We start from the raw sequence: 23,295 nt of genomic DNA, 5'->3' as shown, positions 1-23,295 counted from the left end.
AGATATACAGCAATATCTTTTTATTTGACCAGTTGGAAACCTATATATCCTTTAGTTAGAGTAGCATTCTAAGCTACAGAATATATCCTATTCACCTTTGTATATGTCTTATTATTTGCATGTTCAAAGAAGGCAGAAGTATGGAATATGCCAAAATCTCCTGCTGCTTTCACCAAGACTAGGAAAATCTGTGTTTTTATCTCTGTATATGAATAAGAAGTGATGTATTTAGTGGTATTTCTAGACATGATGACTTTAAACCACACTGGTGTTAGCCACACAGTCTTCCGCTTGCTGGGCATCCCTGGCCTTGAGGACCAGCACATATGGATCTCCATCCCCTTCTTCATTTCCTATGCTATTGCCCTCTTTGGAAACAGTCTAGTCATCTACATTATCCTCACAAAGCGCAACCTTCATGAACCCATGTACCTCTTCCTCTGCATGCTGGCTGGAGCAGACATTGTCCTCTCTACGTGCACAGTCCCTCAGGCCTTGGCTATCTTCTGGTTCCATGCTGGGGAGATCTCCCTGGATCGCTGCATCACTCAGTTCTTCATCTCACACAGCACTTTCATGTCTGAGTCAGGGATCTTGCTGGTGATGGCATTTGACCGCTACATTGCCATATGCTTTCCACTGAGATACACCACTATTCTTACACACACACTGATTGGGAAAATAGGAATTACCATCTTTCTGAGAAGTTATTGTACCATTTTTCCCATAGTATTCCTTTTGAAAAGATTGAATTTCTGCAAAAATAATATCATACCCCACACCTTTTGTGAACACATTGGTTTGGCCAAATATGCTTGTAATGACATTCGGGTGAACATCTGGTATGGACTTTTTGTCCTAATGTCAACAGTGGTTTTAGACGCCCTGCTAATATTTGTTTCCTATGTGCTGATTCTCCATGCTGTCTTCCACATGTCTTCCCAAGACTCTCGCCACAAGGCTCTCAACACGTGTGGCTCCCATGTCTGCATCATCATTCTCTTTTATGGACCTGCCTTCTTCACGATCCTGACTCAGAGGTTTGGTCGTCACATTCCACCTCATATTCACATCTTGTTGGCTAATGTCTGCGTTCTGGCTCCACCTATGCTGAATCCTATCATTTACGGGATCAAGACCAAGCAAATCCGGGAGCAGGTGGCTCACATATTTTTTCCAAAACAGAAGTAACTCCAAAGGAGGAACAGACTTTTCATCATCTCTAGCTGTTCATGATATGGACTACAGATGTGGTGAGTGGAAATAGTATTGATAAACTGAAACATAAATGTCTTGGTGAATTCTGTTTCCAGGAAAGGTCACAAGGTAGGTTTCAGAGTTTACATCTTTTGCTGTCAAAGCAACAGAGAGTAGTATCATGTTTGACTGAGCATGGTGTGTCCTCCAGAGAGCCTGTGAACTTCTAAATCATGTATCCTTCATGTCATCAGCTTGATTTGGTAAAAGATGGAATGAGTACTGATTTCTGGTTTTGAATTTCTTCAACCATTCCTGGCTGAGTTTCCCACTCTTTGAGACATCTTGTGACATCCTTGGACAATCACATAAAAAGGGTACAATTTATCAGTTGGGCAGGATGAATAACTTCTGGACCCTAACGGATAGCATTGTTTCTATATTTAATAATCTTATATTGTCTATTTGAAATTTGTTAACTTGAGAGTTGATATTATGTTTTCTTACCAGACGCACTCATGCACATATACATACACAAATTGCACCTATGAAAAGGGTGATGAATATGTTCATTAACTTGATTGTATTATCTTGCTATATATGTATATGTATTTATATATCAAATCATCTGATTGTATACTTTATAAATATACAATTTGCATTTGTCAAATATTTGACAAAATTTTTTTGGAAAGAAAAACATTTTATTCTAATGAATTCACATCAGTAACATCAGAAAAGCATGTTTAAGAGACCACAAACATCTGCGTAGCCCCAAACTCAATACCATCTCAATGAACTTCCACAGAATGAGAAAACCCTCTTCCTCAGCAATCTTGCTGCTGCTGCTGCTAAGTCGCTTCAGTCGTGTCCGACTCTGTGCGACCCCAGAGACGGCAGCCCACCAGGCTCCCCCGTCCCTGGGATTCTCCAGGCAAGAACACTGGAGTGGGTTGCCATTTCCTTCTCCAATGCATGAAAGTGAAAAGTGAAAGTGAAGTCGCTTAGTCGTGTCCGACTCTCAGCGACCCCATGGACTGCAGCCTACCAGGCTCCTCCGTCCATGGGATTTTCCAGGCAAGAGTACTGGAGTGAGGTGCCATTGCCTTCTCTATCAGCAATCCTGAGGAAGCACAAAAGTTGTTAATGATTGAGGAGAGGTTTACCTGGTGGTTTCACACTTTAAATCTTCACTATCAATTATATTTGTAATGTTAAACCAATGTGGGCATGAGAGATGATTTTTCACATCTTTGGTCGGAACTTCTCGATTAAGCTAATCCATTCACCAATGTTTGACAAGGTTCTAGTACCTTGTGAAACCCTCACAAAGCTTAAGGTCACCCTGATTCTGAGCACACTCAAAAAACTGTTCCACCTCAAAGGAGCATGAGACTTGCTGCTGCTGCTGTGTATGGCATAAAATATATAACACATGAAAAGATGCTCAACATTGCTAATTACTAGACAGATGCAAATCAAAACTGCGATGAGATATTACCTCACACCAGTAAGAATGGCTATCATAAAAAACTCTACAAATAATAAATGCTAGAGAGGGTGTGGAGAGAAAAGAACCCTTCTAAACCGTTGGTGGGAATGTAAATTGGTACAGTCACTATAAAGAATAGTATGGAGGTTCCTTAAAAAACTAAAAATACAGTGACCATATGACCCTGCAATCCCACTGCTGGACATATATCTAGAGAAAAACATCCAAAAGAATGCATGCACCCCAATGTTCATTGCTGCACTGTTTACAATAGCCAAGACATGGAAGAAACCTAAATGTCCATCAACAGAGGAATGGATAAAGAAAATGTGATATGTATATATTACTCAACCATTACAAGGAATGGAAGAATGCCATTTGCAGGAACATGGATGGACCTAGAGATTGTCATAATGAGTGAGGTAATTTCAGAGAAGGAGAAATATCTTCTGACATTCTTTATGTGTGGAATCTAAAAAGAAATGACACAAATGAACTTATATACAAAATGGAAAGAGACTCACAGACTTAGAGAACAAATTTATGATTGCTGGGGGGATGGATGGGGAGAAGGGGTAGTTAGGGAGTTTGGGATTGACTTGTAGACCCTTGTAGATAACTAACAAGAACCTACTATATAGCACATGGAACTCTGTTCAATGTTATGTGGCAGCCTGGATGGGAGGGGAGTTTGGGGGAGAATGGATACATGTATATGTATGACTGAGTCCCTTCACTGTTCATTTGAAACTATCATAGCATTGTTAATCAGCTATACCTCAACACAAATTAAAAAGTTAAAACAAATATATGGCCTCTAAAGTGTTTCCTCATTAACATATGTCTCAGCCTCACACATTCTGATTAGTTTTCCCCCAATATGAATGACTGGGTGAATATAAAGGAGGCTTAGCACCAATGAACATGATCTGAACCTGGTGTAGCAGCAGTCAGCACCCCAGCATCTCTGAACTAATATTCTAATCAGAAGTGTTTTCTATTGGAAGGTTTTTAGTCAAAAAGGGAAATGGTGGAAACCTCTGCCTTACTGAGGTCTGGGAAAGTCATTCTGGCTTCTGCATAGTTTAACTTAAATTTTGCTGACCAGAGCATCCTGTTTTGTGGCCTTTCAGACATGCACTGTACAGCTGCTATGGTCATTGAGGAAGCGAACGCATTCGAATTTCAAAATGGGGTAGCTGTGGTTCAGAGGTGGCTCTTATAAACATGATTTTGCAAATGTTCCTGTTTCACTGAAAACTTGAATTTTCTGACTATTATTGCAGACCAGGACAAAAAACCATAGGTGGGTGTAGTATTATCTCAGATGTGATTACTGCTTGTATTTTGCTTGTCATGATGTCTCCTGTATCGTGACTGTTAGATGCCTTACATGTCCTCCCCAGTCCGAGTAAATGGAAATTTTTTTGAGGACTGAGCCACAACGCTGGACTCACTGGGAAATGAGTCTAATTTCTGGGTCTCCAGCAAGATGCCATGTCAGCCTCTTCTGTTCTCTGTACATCCCCTGCCTGACCAGTGCCTCTTTACCTACACCCTACTCACATAATTGACCTTCCTACGTACTTTCCTCAGGCCCCAGATAGTTGCTGTTCTTATCAAAGGGACAGTGAGGGGACATACCCCTTTACTGGTTTCCTGGTAACTAATGAGCCCACCTGATGTCAATTCCCCTCTAACTAGTAATCTCCCCTTCTCCAGGGAGCAAAGTTTGCCACCATGTTCTTCCTGCCATCCCCACTTACCGTGTGGTGTCACGCAAGGAACTTACTTCAGACATTGAAATTCCCCATCTATTATACCATTGACGCCTCTGTTGCTGACTCTTAACTCTTTCTTCCATCTCTTTTTTTTTGTGAAAGTCACTCAGTTGTGTCCGACTCTTTGCGACCCCATGGACTATACAGTCCATGGAATTCTCCAGGCCAGAATACTGGAGTGGGTAGCCTTTCCCTTCTCCAGGGGATCTTTCCAACCCAGGGATCGAACCCAGGTCTCCCACATTGCAGGCAGATTCTTTACCAGCTGAGCCATGAGGGAAGTCCAAGAATACTGGAGTGGGTAGCCTAACCCTTCTCCAGCAGATATTCCCAATTCAGGAATCGAACTGGGTCTCCTGCATTGCAGGTGGAGTCCTTACCAGCTGAGCTATCTGGGAAGCCCTCTTTTCTTCCATCTTAAAGCTGGGCAAGCACAGGTCTCAAAAGCCTGTGGAGTACAGCCCAACAGGAACACCCTGTTGATTGTGTTGATGCTTATACAAACCTATACATGTGATAAAATTGCCTAGAACCACTCCCTTGAAATAAGTGCATGTAAAATTTTTAACATCTAAATAAAATATGTGGATTTTATTAATGTCATTTTTTTGGTTTAGATATTCTACTATAGTTATGCAAGATGTTACCCTTGGGTAAAACTAGGTGTATTGTATGAGGGGCTACTCTTTACATTGTTTTTTACAACTACCTATAATTCTGTAGTTATTTTAAACACTATTACCAAGCTGTATTGATCAGAACAGTACGGGATTGGCATAAAAACAGACAAATCAATGGAGCAAAAGGGAGCCCCCAAATAAAGTTTTACATATCTGGTTAACAATGGTCAAGAATGTTTAACAGAGAAAGATAGTCTCTTTAACAAATAGTATTAGGAAAACTGGGTAATCAGGAGAAAAATGAAATTGGACCCATATCATACATCACACACATACACACACACACAAGCCTCTCAAAGTGGATTAAAGACCTAAACTCAGACACCAAGCCATTAAACTCCTAAAGGAAAAAATTTCTTGAGTTTGTCTTGGCAATAATTTTTTCTGTATGACACAAAAATACAGACAACAAAAACAAAAATCAACAAGTGAGACTACATCTAACTCAAATGCTTTGTGCAGCAATGGGAACAATTTATGAAACAAATAAGCAAAGTATGGAATGAGAGAATATATTTGCAGAACATATATCTTGTAAGGATTATTATCCAAAATATATATGTAGGGAACTCATACAACTCCATAGCAAAAATATCCAAACTGCCTGATTTAAAAATGGACAGAGATATAAATCAAGCATACTCAATAAGATAAAATTTTTAAAAAGGGCAGAGAAACTGAATAGATATTTTCCAACAAGACATACAAATAATCAAAAGGAACATGAAAAATTCTCAACATCACAAATCATCAGGGAATGAAAATCAAGACCAAAATTACTAATCATTTCACACTTGTTTTTTCATTTTATAAAAAAGGAAAGAGAGAGCTATTTTATAGAAATAGGCTATTTTATAAAAAAAAGAAGAGAGAGCAAGCTTGCGGAGGATGTGGAAAAAAGGGAAACACTGTGCACTGTTTGTTGGTAGAAATGTAAATTGGTTCAGCTACTGTGAAAAGCAGTACTAAATTTTCTCAAAAAATTAAAAATAGAACCGTTACACGATCCAGCAAATCCACTTCTGGATGTCTATTAAAGATAATTAAAATCAGGATCTTAAAGAGATATCTGCACTGTCATGTTCATTGCAACATTATCTACAATATGGAAACAACATAATTATTCATGTACCAATGAATAGATAAAAAGATGTAGTATCACACACACATCTATCTAGGTGGAATATTTATCCATGAGAAAGAGTAAAATTTTACCATTTGCCGAAACATAAATAGATCTCAAAGACACCATGCCAAGTGGAATAAGCTAGTCATAGGAGGACTAATACTGCAGGATTCCACTTACATGAAGTGTCTAGTCAAACTCATAGAAGCAGAAAGTAGGATGGTGGTTGCTAGGCACTGGGGAGAGAGGGAAATAGGGAATTGCTGTTTAGTGGGCTATAGACTCAGTCATACAAGATGAAAAGGTTCTGAGAGATCTCTTGAACAGCGTTGTGCTTGGAGTTAATGATGCTGTACTGTGTATTTAAAATTCTAAGATGGTAGATTTCATGTCTCGTGTGTGTGTGTTTTGCCACAATAAAGAAAAACTTAACTCTAAGTTGTCTACAAGAAATTTATCTTAACTGTAAAGAATCAAATGGATTAAAAATAATATGATGGAGTAAGACATACCTTGCAAACTCTAAACAAAAGAAAGCTGAAGTAGCGCTATTAACTTGAGATAAAGCATATCTCAGAACAGTGAAAATTTTCAGGGGGAAAGAAATGCATTATGGATAGAATTATTGATTTTCCAAGAAGACACAACAATTGAAGTGTGTATGTGCCTGACAGTAGAGATAAAATTATGTGAGCCAAAACCAAATAAAACTGCATGGAGATAGAGACAAATCCACTATGTAGTTGGAAACTTAATCACCCTTCTTTCAGTATTGATAGATCTGGCAGGCAGAAAATCCATAAAGATATAGTTCATATAACAAAACTATGAACCAACATGTTCTAACAGACATTTTGTAGGGTACTATCTTCAATCACAGCAGAACAAAGATCATTTTCAAGTTCACTTAGAATATTCACCGGACTAGACTTCATTTTAGAAATTGGATTTAGAAGAGGTAGAGGAATCAGAGATCAAATTGCCAACATCCACTAAATCATAGAAAAAGCAAGGAAATTCCAAAAAAAAAAACTCTACTTCTGCTTCATTGACTATGCTAAAGCCTTTGTGTGGATCACAATAAACTGTGGAATATTCTTTTTTTGTGTGTGTGTGGAATATTCTCGAGATGAGAATACCATACCACCTTACTTGCCTCCTGAGAAACCAGCTGGACATGGAACAACAGACTGATTCAAAATTGGGAAAAGTATAAGTCAAGGCTGTATATTGTCACCCTGCTTATTTAACGTATATGCAGAGTACATCATACAGAATGCTGGGCTGGATGACTCACAAGCTGAAATCAAGATTGCTGGGAGAAATACCAACAACTTCAGATATTCAGATGATATCACTTTAATGGCAGAAAGTGAACAAGAAAGTTCACCCTCGTCAAGAGGCTTTTCTTCACTTTCTGCCATTAAATGTCAGATTTCATTTTCTTGGGCTTCAAAATCACTGCAGACAGTGACTGCAGCCATGAAATTAAAAGATGCTTGCTCCTTGGAAGAAAAGCTATGGCAACCTAGACAGTGTTTTAAAAAGCAGAGATATCACTTTGCCAATAAAGGTCTGTATAATCAAAGCTATGGCTTTTCCAGTAGTCATGTATGGATGTGAAAGTTGGACTATAAAGAAAGCTGAGCACCGAAGAATTGATGCTTTTGAACTGTGGTGTTGGAGAAGACTCTTGAGAGCCCCTTGGACAGCAAGGAGATCAAACCAGTCTATCCTAAAGGAAATCAACCCTGAATATTCATTGGAAGGACTAATGCTGAAGCTGAAGCTCCAGTACTTTGGCCACCTGATGTGAAGAACTGACTCATTTGGAAAAGACCGTGATGCTGGGAAGGACTAAGGGCAAGAGGAGAAGGGGGTGACAGAGGAGGAGATGGTTGAATGGTATCACTGACTCAATGGACATGAGTTTGAGCAAGCTGAGGGAGATAGAATAGGACAGGGAAGCCTGATATGCTGCAGTTCATGGGGTCACAAAGAGTTGGATGTGACATAGCGACTGAACAACAAACAAGACCTCATTCTGGGTCTTAAAGCACACCTTAACATATTTTAAAAATATCAGTCTTATAAAGTATATTTTCAGACCAGAAATCAATGACAGAAAGCTTGAAAATATTCAAATATTTACAGGTTAAACAACATACTTCTAAAAAACACATGCATTAAAAAAATTTCAAGAGAATATTTTTCATATAGGAGAGATTCTTGAGAATGAAAAGAATTTATACTTAACTTGTTTCTGACCAGGTTGAATAGCTATGAAGTAATAAGAAAATATAACTTATTATTACTAGGATCATTTATGTGTTTTATTACACTGGAAACAATTAAATGAAAATTTGTTAAATCAAGATACCAGTATGATTCAAATTTAACAGAAATGTTTATCTAGCAGAGCTTGCTTTATAAAGTCTATTTCATCAAAAATAATGATTTTTCCCCCCTCCTATGGCTCAAAGTATTGTACAAGACCACAGTGCCCATGGTAATGCTTAGCCATTAAAAACAACTAAACAAGGGTGGAATTCTGACTGGTCTGGGAGTTTGGAGTTTAGTGACTCTGTGCTTGCCTATCAGTGTAAGAGCCTCAGAAATAAATCTGCAGTTCAACAAAGTCAGGTTTCCTTTTTTTACCCATCTCAGTGAGGGACACAGCACACTAGAGGAACAGAGAGAGTGTCTGACCAAACAAATAAAAGTAAAAGGTAGAGTTATAGGACTTAGAAGTGGTTTATGAAAAATTGTGTGTATTTATATCAAAACAAACAGTTTTTTTAAAAAAAGGTGAGATTACTGTCTTTCTATGTCTTGGAAAAAGTAATGTAGGAAAGTGGGGGTGGTGGTTTAGTGGCTAAACTGAGTCTGACTCTTGTGGCCCCATGGACTGTAGCCTGTCAGTCTCTGTCCATGGAATTTCCCAGGCAAAAATACTGGAGTGGGTTGCCATTTCCTCCTTCAGGGGATCTTTCTGACCCAGGATCAAACCCTTGTCTCCTGTTTTGCAGGTGGATTCTTTACTGCTAAGCCACCAGGGAAGCCCATTCACAATAGTACTTACATAATTTGTGGAATATAAAGTTATTTCTAAGTTTAAAAATTTCATGTGTGCATTCAGGATGTGTAAGTTGCTCAGTCGTGTCCAACTCTGTGTGACCCCATGGACAGTAGCCCAACAGGCTCCTCTGTGCTTGGAATTCTCCAGTTTTTAAGACTACTGGAGTGGGTTGCCATTCCCTTCTCCGGGAAATCTTCCTGACCCAGGGATCAAATCTGGATCTCCCGCATTGCAGGCAGATTTTTTTTTACCATCTGAGTCACTGGGAAGCCCACAAGAATTCAGGATGAGTAAATAAAATTACTTTAAAAGAATATACAAAAACATTAGCACCTTTTCTCTGACAACAATAAATGTGTATTTTTGGTGACTAAGCAGTAAATGGAATGATACTCTAGGTCTGTGAATGAAACAAAGTGTGACACAAATATCAAGAATCATAGGTGATCTACCAACTGTACATGGATATTTTTGTACCCTTAGGAAAGAGTGGAAACATTATTGATGACCTGAAAATATGAATGGTACAACTAGTCTAGAGATAAATATAAATCAGCTCATCCTCACAAGAAAAACAAAAATGTATAAATCATGTTTATACATAAATTGTATCCATTGATACAGAAGATTGAACATCACATTAATATTCATTAATTTAACTCAATATTTAATGGCAGTGTAGATATTAAAATAGGACTGTGGAAAAGCTGGTTTTACTGGGAGAGACTTTTGTTGTAAAACATTCTAAAAATGAACACTCAGTGTGAAGTGGAGATTTGAGGACATGGGGAGAGCAGGAGAGGAAACAGAAGGGAAAGGCTGAGGGGAGGCATGGTGCATGGATGAACTTGAGGACTGGGTCTAGGCCATTTGGGAGGAGGCAAGGCTGGTGAAGACAGCTGTCCCTGGGGCTCTGATGTAAGTGCTTCCCTCAAGGGCTCTCCTGTCAGCGAATAAACAGCCAAGTGTCCAGACCCCAACAAACTGACTTTCATCACCAATCATATGTCTGTTCCTGAAGACTCAGGAAAGGCTGATGAGTGAATTAGATGCCCGAGGGTGGGGTGGTTCCAGGACCAAGATAAAGACTGGGCTTGTCTTGTGTCCTAGACAGGCCAGAGGGGACAAGCCTCTTGGAGGCTATTGACATATGTGCAGAATGCCTGGCAAAAATCAGAGGCATCACACTAGTTGATTACAGCCATGTGGAGGGTGAGGTTTGGGAAGGGAAGTGGAGAGTCTATAGGCAGCTGAGGTTAATGAAGGTTTATAAAGAATGTAAAGTGATCCAATATATGACAAGGGTCCTAATAATTTGACCAGACATCAGAAAACAGAAGAGATATTGACTTAAGACTAAAGACCTTTCTTCAAATATGTGAAAAGCCCTGACAATGACAGAGGTCTGTCCTAGACTCCTAAAACAGGACACAGGAAGTGGACCAGGAACCTCTCAGGCAGGTGTGACAAGAGAACTACGGGACAGAAGCCTGCTGGACCTGTGTCAGACCAAGATACTCTAACTTGGTCGGAGGACCAACGTTACAGGGAAATTCACCACTGAGCTTCTTGACATTGCTGTTTGGCCCCAGTTTATAAAATTTTCTTTGCTCCTCACTTTCCCCAATTACTTGGAGCTTTCATAATCTGCCCTCCAGACCAGTCCTGCCTTCGTTGATCTGTGTCATCCTCGTCCTCTTCCTTTCTGCTATTTTTCTGGTTTCCTTTCCTAATCACCTCTGACTCACACACTTTCCCTCACGTCCCTCTGCTGTCATCCCACCTGTTTTCCTGTGGGAGCTCTGCAGCTCTGGCTGCAGAGAATCTTCTCCAGAGCAGCTGTGTGCCCTTGAGAAGAGAGTGCCCTGACTCAGCCAGCTGACTGGATTCCTAGGATTGCTGAATCTGGTGGCAGAACACTGTCTCCCAGCACTTGGAGGATGCAAATCAGAGCAGACTTTCCTCCTCAGGAAGAAACATCAGGAGTAAAGACTTATTTTTGATAAGCATAAGATACAACTTAGCTACGGAGCTAGAAAGTTTAAAATACCCCTTTGTTAGGGGGAATTAATGTTTGTCTCCAATTCTTCAAATGACCTGCTTGTAGATTGGTTTTCTCTCAAACAAAAAGCAAATTTTCTCTCAAACAAAAGGACTCAGGCAAATTACTATTTTTCTATATCTCCGGTTTGTAGTGTGGTACCTGAAAATTTGTTTCTGCTTCCTGACTGACCAGATTAATGAATGAATGAATGAACACTAAGAACAAAATGACAATATTTCCACCTGCTGAAAAAAATCTTCCAGATGTCATGTCCAGCCCCTCCTTACTGCAAATAGTAATAATACCCTATTTTCCAATTTCAGTCACTTCTTAACTTAGTTCCCTAAAGTATGAGCCAGAGGAGTGCCTCACCTCAGACAGACAGGCCCTGTCATGTTACCCCTTAAAATGTCTCTTGAATACACTCACAAGTGTGTATGAGAGATTTCAAATCTCACATTCATCAGTTAGGCCAAATCTCCTTTACTTCCACCTATCCTGCTCTCTTCAGTATCCTCTATGCACAGTTGCCTGGATCTGAACAAGCTGTGTTCATTAATACGCTATACTTCTATCTGAATACCCACTTTTCCTCTATTGATTCCTCTTTTTTTCATTCTTCTCCTTATGATAAACTAACCACCAAGGTGAAGTTCAAGTTCAAATTCAAGAAACCTCTTCTTACAACATTTCCAGATACATATAATGATTTCCACTTATGTTCATAATTCTCTGTTTGTAGGAGAAATATATATAGCAGTATGTTTTATTTGATTATCTGGAAATATGCATATCTTCTAATGAGACTATCATTCATTGAAACAGAGAACATATGTTGTTGACTTTTCATGTTTCTTATTTGCATGTTTACAGAAGATGGAGTGTGTGAGATATGCCAAAGTCTGTGACTTCACAAAGAATATTCCAGGAAAATCTGGATTTTCATCTCTGTCTGCTCTCTCTGTGAGTAGGAGGTGATGTCTCTAAAAGTGGCCCCAGATATGCTTGCCTTAAACCACACTGGTGCCAGTCACACAGTCTTCCGCTTGCTGGGCATCCCTGGCCTTGATGTCCAACACATGTGGATTTCCATCCCCTTCTTCATTTCCTATGTCCTCACTTTGTTGGGGAACAGCCTCCTCATCTTCATCATTGTTACAAAGTGCAGCCTCCATGAACCCATGTACCTTTTCCTCTGCATGCTGGAACAGACCTTGTCCTCTCCATGTGCACTGTCCCTCAGGCCTTGGCCAGCTTCTGGTTCCATGTTGGGGAGATCTCCCTGGATCACTGCATCACTCAGTTCTTCATCGATCCATCGCACTTTCATGTTTGAGCCAGGGATTTTGTTGGTGATGGCATTTGGCATACATTGCCATATGCTACCCACTGAGATATACCACTATTCTTACACATACACTGATTGGGAAAATTGGTGTTATCATCTTTCTGAGAAGTTATTGTATGATTTTCCCTATAGTATTTCTTTGGAAAAGATTGACTTTCTGCCAAAATAATGTCATTCCACACACCTATTGTGAACCCATTGGTTTGGCCAAACATGCTTGTAATGACATTCGAGTGAACATCTGGTATGGACTCTCTGTCCTAATGTCAACAGTGGTTTTAGACACCCTGCTAATTTTTGTTTCCTAAATGCTGATTCTCTATGCTGTCTTCCACATGTCCTCCCAGGATGCTTGTCACAAAGCTCTCAACACGTGTGACTCCCATGTCTGCATCATCATTCTCTTTTATGGACCTGCCATCTTCACAACCCTGACTCAGAGGTTTGGTCGTCACATTCCACCTCATTCCACCACATCTTGTTGGCTAATGTCTGCGTTCTGGCTCCACCTATGCTGAATCCCATCATTTATGGGATCAAGACCAAGCAAATCCAACAGCAAGTGGCCCACATATTTTTCCCAAAGCAGAAATAGCTTTGGAGGACAAACAGTTTTCAGTTTTTGTAGTGATCGATGATGTGAGCTATAGAATTGGTGGGTGGAAAACCTATGGTAAACTGGATACTAGAAAATAGCTTAGGGAATTCTATTTCCAGTGGAAGTTCACCAGGAAGTTTTCAGAATTTATATTTTGTGCTGTCAAAGCAACAGAGAATGTGTGTCATGTTTGACTGAGCAAACTTCATCCTATCCAGAACTTGTGAGTTTCCAATCTCATGTATACTTCACATCACTAGATTGATTAGATGATGGATGAGTACTGTGTTCTGGCTTTTAATTTCTTCAACTATTTTTCTTGAGGTTCTCATCCTTTGAGATATCTTGTGTCATCCCTGAACATTCACATACAAGGGGTACAATTTTCCAGTTATGTAGGATGAATAACTTCTAGAGATCTAATAGACATCATTTTAACTATAGTTATTAATATTCTTGGGTTGGACAAGAAGTTCATTTGGAGGTTCCTATATGATATTGGGCTTCCCAGGTGGTACTAATGGTAAAGAACCTTCCTAACAGTGCAGGAGACATAAGAGATGTGGGTTTGATACCTGGGTTGGGAAGATTCCCTCCCTGGAGGAAGATATGGCAACCCACTCCAGCATTCTTGCCTGGAGTATCCCATAGAAAGAGGAGATGGAAGGCTACAGTTCATAGGGTAGCAAACAGTCAGACATCACTAAAGTAACTTAGCATGATCACCCACCTAGAGCCAGATATATTGGGATGCGAAGTCATGTGGGCCTTAGGAAGCATCACTATGAACAAAGCTAGTGGAGGTGATGGAATTCCCGTTGAGCTATTTCAAATCCTAAAAGATGATGCTGTGAAAGTGCTGCACTCAGTTCAGTTCAGTCACTCAGTCATGTCTGACTCTTTGCAATCCCATGAATCGCAGCACTCCAGGCCTCCCTGTTCATCACCAACTCCCGGTGTTTACTCAAACTCATGTCCACCAAATCGGTGATGACATCCAGCCATCTCATCCTCTGTCGCTCCCTTCTCCTCCTGCCCCCAGTCCCTCCCATCATCAGGGTCTTTTCTAATGAGTCAACTTCTCGCATGAGGTGGCCAAAGTACTGGAGTTTCAGCTTCAGCATCCAGTGAACATCCAGGACTGATCTTCTTTAGAATGGATTGGTTGGATCTCCTTGCAGTCCAAGGGACTCTCAAGAGTCTTCTCCAACACCACAGTTCAAAAGCATCAATTCTTCGGCACTCAGCTTTCTTCACAGTCCAACTCTCACATCTATACATGACCACTGGAGAAACCATAGCCTTGACTAGACGGACCTTTGTTGGCAAAGTAATGTCTCTGCTTTTTAATATGCTATCTAGGTTGGTCATCACTTTCCTTCCAAGGAGTAAGCGTCTTTTAATTTCATGGCTGCAATCACCATCTGCAGTGATTTGGAGCCCCCCCAAATAAAGTCTGACACTGTTTCCACTGTTTCCCCATCTATTTCCGGTGAAGTGATGGGATGCTGTGAAAGTGCTGCACTCAATATGCCAGCAAATCTGGAAAACTCAGCAGTGACCACAGGACTGGAAAAGGTCAGTTTTCATTCCAATCCCAAAGAAAGTCAATGCCAAAGAATGTTCAAACTACCTCACAGTTGCACTCGTCTCACATGCTAGCAAAGTAATGCTCAAAATTCTCCAAGTCAGGCTTCAACAGTATGTGAACCATGAACTTCCAGATGTTCAAGCTGTATTTAGAAAAGGCAGAGGAGACAGAGATCAAATTGCTGATATTTGTTGGATCATCGAAAAAGCAAGAGAGTTCCAGAAAAATATCTATTTCTGCTTTATTGACTATGCCAAAGCCTTTGACTGTGTGGATCACAATAAACTGTGGAAAATTCTTCAAGAGATGGGAATACCAGACCACCTGACCTGTCTCTTGAGAAATCTGTATGCAGGTCAGGAAGCAACAGTTAGTACTGGACATGGAACAACAGACTGGTTCCAAATAGGAAGAGGAGTACGTCAAGGCTGTATATTGTCACCCTGCTTATTTAACTTATATGCAGAGTACATCATGAGAAATGCTGGGCTGGATGAAGCACAAGCTGGAATCAAGATTGCCGGGAGAAATATCAATAACCTCAGATATGCAGATGACATCACCCTTATGGCAGAAAGCAAAGAAGAACTAAAGAGCCTCTTGATGAAAGTGAAAGAGAAGAGTGAAAGAGTTGGCTTAAAGCTCAACATTCAGAAAACCAAGATCATGGCATCCAGTCCCATCACTTCATGGGAAATAGATGGGGAAACAATGGAAACAGTGAGAGACTGTTTTTTTTTGGGCTCCAAACTCACTGCAGATGGTGACTGCAGCCATGAAATTAAAAGACCCTTGCTCCTTGGAAGAAAAGCTATGACCAACCTAGACATCATATTAAAAAGCAGAGACATTACTTTGCTGACAAAAGTCCATCTAGTCAAAGCTATGGTTTTCTACTAGTCATGTATTGATGTGAGAGTTGGACTGTGAAGAAAGCTGAGTGCCGAAGAATTGATGCTTTTGAACTGTGGTGTTGGAGAAGACTCTTGAGAGTCCCCTGGCTGCAAGGAGATCCAACCAGTCCATCCTAAAGGAAATCATTCCTGAATATTCATTGGAAGGACTGATGTTGAAGCTATAACTCCAATACTTTGGCTACCTGATGTGAAGAACTGACTCATTGGAAAAGACCCTGATGCTGGGAAAGATTTAAGTCAGGAGGAGAAGGGGACGACAGAGGATGAGATGGTTGGATGGCATTGCTGACTCGATGGACAGGAGTTTGAGCAAGGTCCAGGAGTTGGTGATGGACAAGGAAGCCTGGCATGCTGCAATCCATGGGGTTGCAGAAGAGTTGGACACGACTGAGCCTCTGAGCTGAACTGAACTGATACTTCAATAATAAAATGTAAAAGAGAAATTATCAACATTTGTCCCTATCTCCTCAGGAGATATTTTATGGTCTGTACCAATACTTTGGCCACCTCATGCAAAGAGTTGACTCATTGGAAAAGACCCTGATGCTGGGAGGGATTGGGGCAGGAGGAGAAGGGGATGACAGAGGATGAGATGGCTGGATGGCATCACCGACTCGATGGACATGAGTTTGAGTAAACTCCGGGAGTTGGTGATGGACAGGGAGGCCTGGTGTGCTATGATTCATGGGATCGCAAAGAGTCAGACATGACTGAGCAACTGAACTGACTGACTGACCAACATGTAGATTTGTTGTCACAAGTTCTTTTCAGGGCAAGGGTTCAATGAGTATCTTGAGTATCTGGCAGATGTTCTGCACGAGTCCATCAGATTTAGTCCAGACTGAGACATGGATAAGTCACACTTCCTTAATGATTTCTTGGTTCCATTTGAAGTACTCTTTTACCAATACCAAGAAGATTTTGGTTCTTCTTCCAAATATTAAATGCAGAAAATGCTGTGTTGTTGAAATGCTAGTAAGTGATCAGAAGGGATATAGTCCAGAATGAGATTTTTGATTTGGTGAACAATTTTATGAATTATGGGGCCAAATTTACACAATATTCTTATGATTTACAGTTACATATCTAGACTTCATGACTTTATATTATGTGCAATAATATTGCAATTATAGGTAAAATTGAATTGAATGAAAGTTAAAAATTTTAAAACAGCCTTTTGGGCAAATTATGAACAGTTCACTGTAGGGCTGTTAACATTTTATAGTCGGCCCAGTAAAGCTCATCAGTGAGCTAAGCATAAAATGTTGGCAGTCTCATCCCTCACTGAATGAAATACTGGGCCAAATCTAAGTAAAAACCCCCCTCATTGGGTGGCCACATTGTTGCTGAGGTTTAGTGGTTTAGTTGATCTAATTACATCCACTGTTCTCATGATGAGATACATTCTCAACTACCTTTTGAAGTGCAAGAATTATCTTTCTTTCCTGGTTGGTATCTTTTTCACAATTTTTAAGTCTGAATTATTGGGAACTAAAGAGCCTCTTGATGAGGATGAAAGAGGAGAGTGAAAAAGCTGGCTGAAAACTCAACATTCAAAAAATTAAGATCACAGTATCTGGCCCCATCACTTCATGGCAAATAGAAAGTAAAAAAGTGGAAGCTGGGACAGATGTTATTTTTTGGGCTCCAAAATCACTGCAGATGGTGATCTCAGCCATGAAATTAGAAGACGCTTGTTCCTTGGAAGGAAAGCTATGACAAACCTAGACAGCATATTAAAAAGCAGAGACATTGCTTTGCCAACAAACGTCTGTACAGTCAAAGCTATGGTTTTTCCAGTAGTCATGTGAGGATGCGAGAGTTGGACTATAAAGAAGGCTGAGTGCTGAAGAATTAATGTTTTCAAATTGTGGTGTTGGAGAAGACTCTTGAGAGTCCCTTGGACAGCCAGCAGATCAAACCAGTCAATCCTGAAAGAAATCAGTCTTGAATATTCATTGGAAGGACTGATGCTGAAGCTGAAGTTCCAATACTCTGGCTACCTGATATGAACAGCTGACTCATTGGAAAAGACCCTGATGTTGGGAAAGATTAAGGGCAAGAGGAGAAGGGGGCGACAGAGGATGAAATGTTAGGTAGCATCACAGACTCAATGGACATGAATCTGAGGAGACTCCAGGAGATAGTGAATGACAGGGGAGCCTAGGGTGCTGCAGTCGATGAGGTCCCAAAGAGTTGGACACGACTTTGAGACTGAACAACAGCAAACATTATTTGATTAATCAATTATGCAAATAGATATAAGAAAAGTAATTAAAAGTTTTATATTCTTAGTATGGAGTGCTCAGAGTAGTGCATGAAAGTGGTAAAGGGCACTGAGTCTGACCTACTCTCTCTAGAATCATTATGAATTGAAAAAAAGTCAATGGACAAAATGCAGTGATCTTGTAACTTGTGAAAAATTACAAGACAACTACAGAAGTCTATTTGAGATTACAAAATGCCCTGTGATGGGTGTGGGGATAGGCACACCTTGAGGTAGATGCTGGGTGATTTAATCACTGTTTGTTTTGGTTCTCTCTTCAGCACCCAATATCCAAACCCAATCACTCAAGACTAAAAGGTGGCCTGAGGGGGCCCCTGAGTTTCTGTGGATATGTTCCCTTTGTGAATAGTATTGAGCTTTACACTTAGGATATGTGCACACACATATGCACAATTCAATAAAGTTTATGCTGAGAAAACAAAACAAAAACCCAATCACTCAAGATTTAACCCAATCACCAGTCAAAAATTCTCCACCCAACCTGGGAAGGTGACTCTATATAAGCAAGGTTTGTTCTTTGACACTAACTCTTGTTGGAAAAGCTGGACCCACACCCTCATCTCCCAGGCTTCAGAGTCCCCTCAGACCCTCAAGTCCATCTGTCTGACTGGAGTCCCAAGTGGCCACCATCATGCCCTCCTTCCCACTTAGCATGGCTGTGGTCTGTATGAGCAACATGAACAGGAGCATGGAAGCCCACAACATCCTCAAAAAGAAGGGATTCAATGTCAGGTCTTTTGGAGTGGGATCCTGTGTGACACTTCCAGGACTGGCACCCAGCCTCCCCGTGGTCTATGATTTCTCTGTCACATGTGAGCAGATGTGCAAGGACCTTCTCCTCAAAGACCAGGTACACTATAATAGCAATGGGGTGTTATGGATGTTGGGAAGAAATGAGAGAATCAAACCTCGTCCAGAACGATTTCAAGACTGCAGAGATCCCTTCAATGTCATCTTCACCTCTGCTGAGAGAGTGTATAAAATGGTGGTGAAAGATCTGTGTGATAGAGAACAGAAGACCTGGCAGCCTGTGAATGTGATCAACATGGAAATAGAGGACAGGGGCAGCCAGCCTTGGTGCTTCGATCATCTGTGAGCTCTGCCAGGGTCTCCAGCAGGCTGATGACATGCAAAGCAGTCTGGCCGAGCTGCTCCAGGCAGCAAAGCAGAAAACAGGAAGGAGCTTTCTGCACACAGTCTGCTTCTACTGAAGATCTTGGCTGGTTTCAGCTTCTTTGTTGGTAAGAATTTGTGCCTAGACTTTTGGACTAGTGGGTATTTTCTTTGAGAAGAGCCTTCAAAGTCCTTTTTGCTAAAAACCATCTGTATGATATTTTTCAGGTACACCCCTCCCAGGGAAGGAATTGGAGAAAAAAATCTTTGCATGTAAATGGAACATGGACTACCACTAGACACCAAAACCCTTTCAATTTGAGGGACAATGGTGTGGGTACTTGACTTGGAAGGAAAAATTCAGTGACACACAATTCTTCAAGGAAATTAACTACAAGGACTCCATTTTCCCTATGAACAAACCAAGGGTAATTACGGAGTTCTGGAGGAATAAAGTGTTGGATTTTCCAGTCAGAAAAACAAACAAAAATTATCAAGTCCATCTAGTTTTCTTGAAAACAATTTCCTTTTGCCTTTTTAATGTGCTATATAAGTATGAATTTTTTTTTTTAGTGAGCTATATGGGTTTATATTGAATGTTTGAACTTAGAAATATTATTATTTATAGATTGTATGTTTTTTACTAATGCTAACTCTCATAGAAACTCAGGCTAGATGATGGGCAGCATTTATTACTAAAATCCTGACTTGATCTGTTCAATGAAATAGCTCATTAAATTAAATAAAATGAAATTAAAATCTCTGATTAAAAAAAGTGTCTTATCATTTGTGATAGAAAATGGATCTTACAAAGTGAGCCCTTCAATTTCTTATTGTTCAAGTCACATGAGTTCCATGGAGAAAAGCATTCTTTCCTGAAGAAAATTTTCTTCAAGCTTGAAACACTCATTGCTTTGAGTATTGCTCTTCTTGGAAAAGGGACTCTCACTCTTGGGAAGTAAAACATTTTTGATTCTGATCAGTGACACCAATACCTGTTTGACTTATGGAAGAAAATAAAGGAGAGGTAAGGGCTTCCCTTGTGGCTCAGTTGGTAAAGAAACTGCCTGTGATGCAGGACACCTGGGTTCAATCCCTGGATCGGGAAGATCCCCTGGAGGAGGAATGGAAACCCATTCTGGTATTCTTGCCTGGAAAATCCCATGGACAGAGGAATCTCTTGAGATACAGTCCATGGGTCACAAGAGTTGGACACAACTTAGCAACTAAACCACCACCATGTGGTGGTATGAATGATTTAGATAATTTGATATGTCAGTGTGTAGATGCCAACTTTGTTTACAAACTGGAAGCAGGATGGAGCTAGGGTGGACCTGGAGGGACCAGGTAGTACAGTAATTCCCAAGGAGGAGACTGCACTGGGGAGTAAGGTGGTGGCTCTGAACAGGTGGAGCAGATGTAGGGTCAGAGACAGGTTTGGAGATAAAATATATAACTGCTGAAGAGGAGAGAGGAATTTAGTAGCACTCTGTTTTCTGTCTTTCACCACAGGTGATCATGTGTACATATCTGCACATGGCAGTACTGGTGGTAGGCACATGAGGGTTTCTTTCCTGGTGAATTCATTGGGCTTAATGATTAGTTTTTCTGCTGCTTCTGGGTACTCAGGGTCAGGATTGGTGACTGGATGGGATAATCTGTTGAGGCTATCATTTCATGCGATGGAAACACCAAATTGAAGTAGGTTTTTGGGTAGTGTTAGAAGTTCTTCTGAAGATAGAGATTTTTTCCCAGTCAGTTATTTTTGCCAGAAAATCTCCTTTGAGGAAAAGTTGATGTCTTTCTAATTAAGTTCCTGTCCACTGGGGCAAACCAAGGCAAATATGACAGAGGATTAAAATGTTGCAGGTGCTGAAATGGAGTAATTATAGTGATGAATTACAAAATATAAAGTGTATATAAAATAGATAATGAATAAGGACCCACTCTAGCATTCTATTCAATTCTGTAATGAACTATATGGGAAAAAAATCTAGAAAATACTGAATGCTCCAGTGGCTCAGTGGTAGAGAATCTGCCTGCAACACAAGAGCCCCAGGAGACATGGATTCAATCCCTGAGTTGGGAAAATCCCCTGGAGGAGGGTATGGCAACCCACTCCATTATTCTTGCCTGGAGAATCCCATGGAAAGAGGATTCTGGTGGGCTACAGTCCATAGGGTCACAAAGAGTTGGACAGGACTAAGCATGAGCATGAGCATAAGTGATTTAGTTTGTTTTACAGTAGAATCTAACACAACATTGTAAATCAGCTCTATATAGTCCTATAGAAATTAAAAATATAATACATTTCCTGAAAAAACAAAATATAAGGTGTACGTGAATAAATTATAAGGAATGGGACTAGATTAAATAGATTGTGGAACATTGTTTTTCTAAGGGTCTTTATAGGTCAGAAAAATATAAAAAAGATTGGAAAGTTAGAACTTTAATTCTGGCAGAATTCAGCAGTGAAACCATCTGGCCCTGATCTTTTGTTTGCTGGAAGATTTCTGATTACAGTTTCGATTTCCATTTCTTCCAAGTTGTCCATTTTATTGGCATAGAGCTGCTGGTAGTAGTCTCTTATGATCCTTTGTATTTCAGTGTTGTCTGTTGTGATCTCTCCATTTTCATTTCTAATTTTGTTGTGACATCCCTGGACAGTAACCCTTTGTTTCTTGATGAGTCTGGCTAATGGTTTGTCAATTTTGTTTATTTTTTCAAAAAACCAGCTTTTAGCTTTGTTGATTTTTGCTATGGTTTCTTTTGTTTCTTTTGCATTTATTTCTGCCCTAAGTTTTAAGATTTCTTTCCTTCTACTAACCCTGGGGTTTTTCATTTCTTCCTTCTCTAGTTGCTTTAGGTGTAGAGTTAGGTTATTTATTTGAATTTTTTTCTTGTTTCTTGAGGTAAGCCTGTAATGCTATGAGCCTTCCCCTTAGCACTGCTTTTACAGTGTACCATAGGTTTTGGGTTGTTTTGTTTTCATTTTCATTCACTTCTATGCATATTTTGATTTCTCCTATGATTTGTTGGTTATTCATAAGCATGTTATTTAGCCTCCATATGTTTGAATTTTTAGGCTGAATTCTACCAAAAATTTAGAGAAGAGCTAACACCTATCTTACTCAAACTCTTCCAGAAAATTGCAGAAGAAGATAAACTTCCAAACTCATTTTATGAGGCCACCATCACCCTAATACCAAAACCAGACAAAGATGCCACAAAAAAAGAAAACTACAGACCAATATCATTGATGAACATAGATGCAAAAATCCTTAACAAAATTCTAGCAAACAGAATCCAGCAACATATTAAAAAGATCATACATCAAGACCAAGTGGGCTTTATCCCAGGAATGCAAGGATTCTTTAATATCCGCAAATCAATCAATGTAATACACCACATTAACAAATTGAAAGATAAAAACTATATGATTATCTCAATAGATGCAAAAAAAGCCTTTGACAAGACTCAATATCCATTTATGATAAAAACTCTCCAGAAAGCAGGAATAGAAGGGCCATACCTCAACATAATAAAAGCTATATATGACAAACCCACAGCAAACATTATCCTCAATGGTGAAAAATTGAAAGCATTTCCCCTAAAGTCAGGAACAAGACAAGGGTGCCCACTCTCACCACTACTATTCAACATAGTTTTGAAAGTGTTGGCTACAGCAATCGGAGCAGAAAAAGAAATAAAAGGAATCCAGATAGGAAAAGAAGAAGTGAAACTCTCACTGTTTGCAGATGACATGATCCTCTACATAGAAAACCCTAAAGACTCCACCAGAAAAATACTAGAGCTAATCAATGAACATAGTAAAGTTGCAGGATATAAAATCAACACACAGAAATCCCTTGCATTCCTATACACTAACAATGAGAAAACAGAAAGAGAAATTAAGGAAACAATTCTATTCACCATTGTAACGAAAAGAATAAAATACTTAGGAATATATCTACCTAAGGAAACAAAAGACCTATATATAGAAAACTATAAAACACTGGTGAAAGAGATAAAGAGGACACAA

The 23,295-nt window shown here is 39.9% G+C and overlaps 1 protein-coding gene and 2 pseudogenes across 1 annotated transcript; all 3 read left to right on the top strand.

The window, feature by feature from the left end:
• Window positions 1–246: 246 nt before the first annotated feature.
• On the top strand, window positions 247–1,191 carry LOC122449317 (olfactory receptor 52B4-like). Its single transcript, XM_043480841.1, has one exon. It carries the CDS (start codon window positions 247–249, stop codon window positions 1,189–1,191), a length of 945 nt encoding a protein of 314 aa, XP_043336776.1.
• An 11,209-nt stretch (window positions 1,192–12,400) lies between these two features.
• On the top strand, window positions 12,401–13,342 carry LOC122449316 (annotated as a pseudogene).
• A 5,429-nt stretch (window positions 13,343–18,771) lies between these two features.
• Window positions 18,772–19,351, top strand: LOC122450453 (annotated as a pseudogene).
• The last annotated feature ends 3,944 nt before the right edge of the window (window positions 19,352–23,295 follow it).

The sequence above is a fragment of the Cervus canadensis genome, chromosome 11 (assembly GCF_019320065.1).
Source record: "Cervus canadensis isolate Bull #8, Minnesota chromosome 11, ASM1932006v1, whole genome shotgun sequence".
NCBI lineage: Eukaryota > Metazoa > Chordata > Mammalia > Artiodactyla > Cervidae > Cervus > Cervus canadensis.
The sequence above is the reverse complement of the archived record's forward strand: the minus strand, read 5'-3'. Positions and strand labels throughout refer to the sequence as shown.

Excerpts from the sequence above, each read along its gene's own strand:
- LOC122449317 (XM_043480841.1), top strand. The coding sequence starts at position 247 with ATGATGACTTTAAACCACACTGGTGTTAGCCACACAGTCTTCCGCTTG.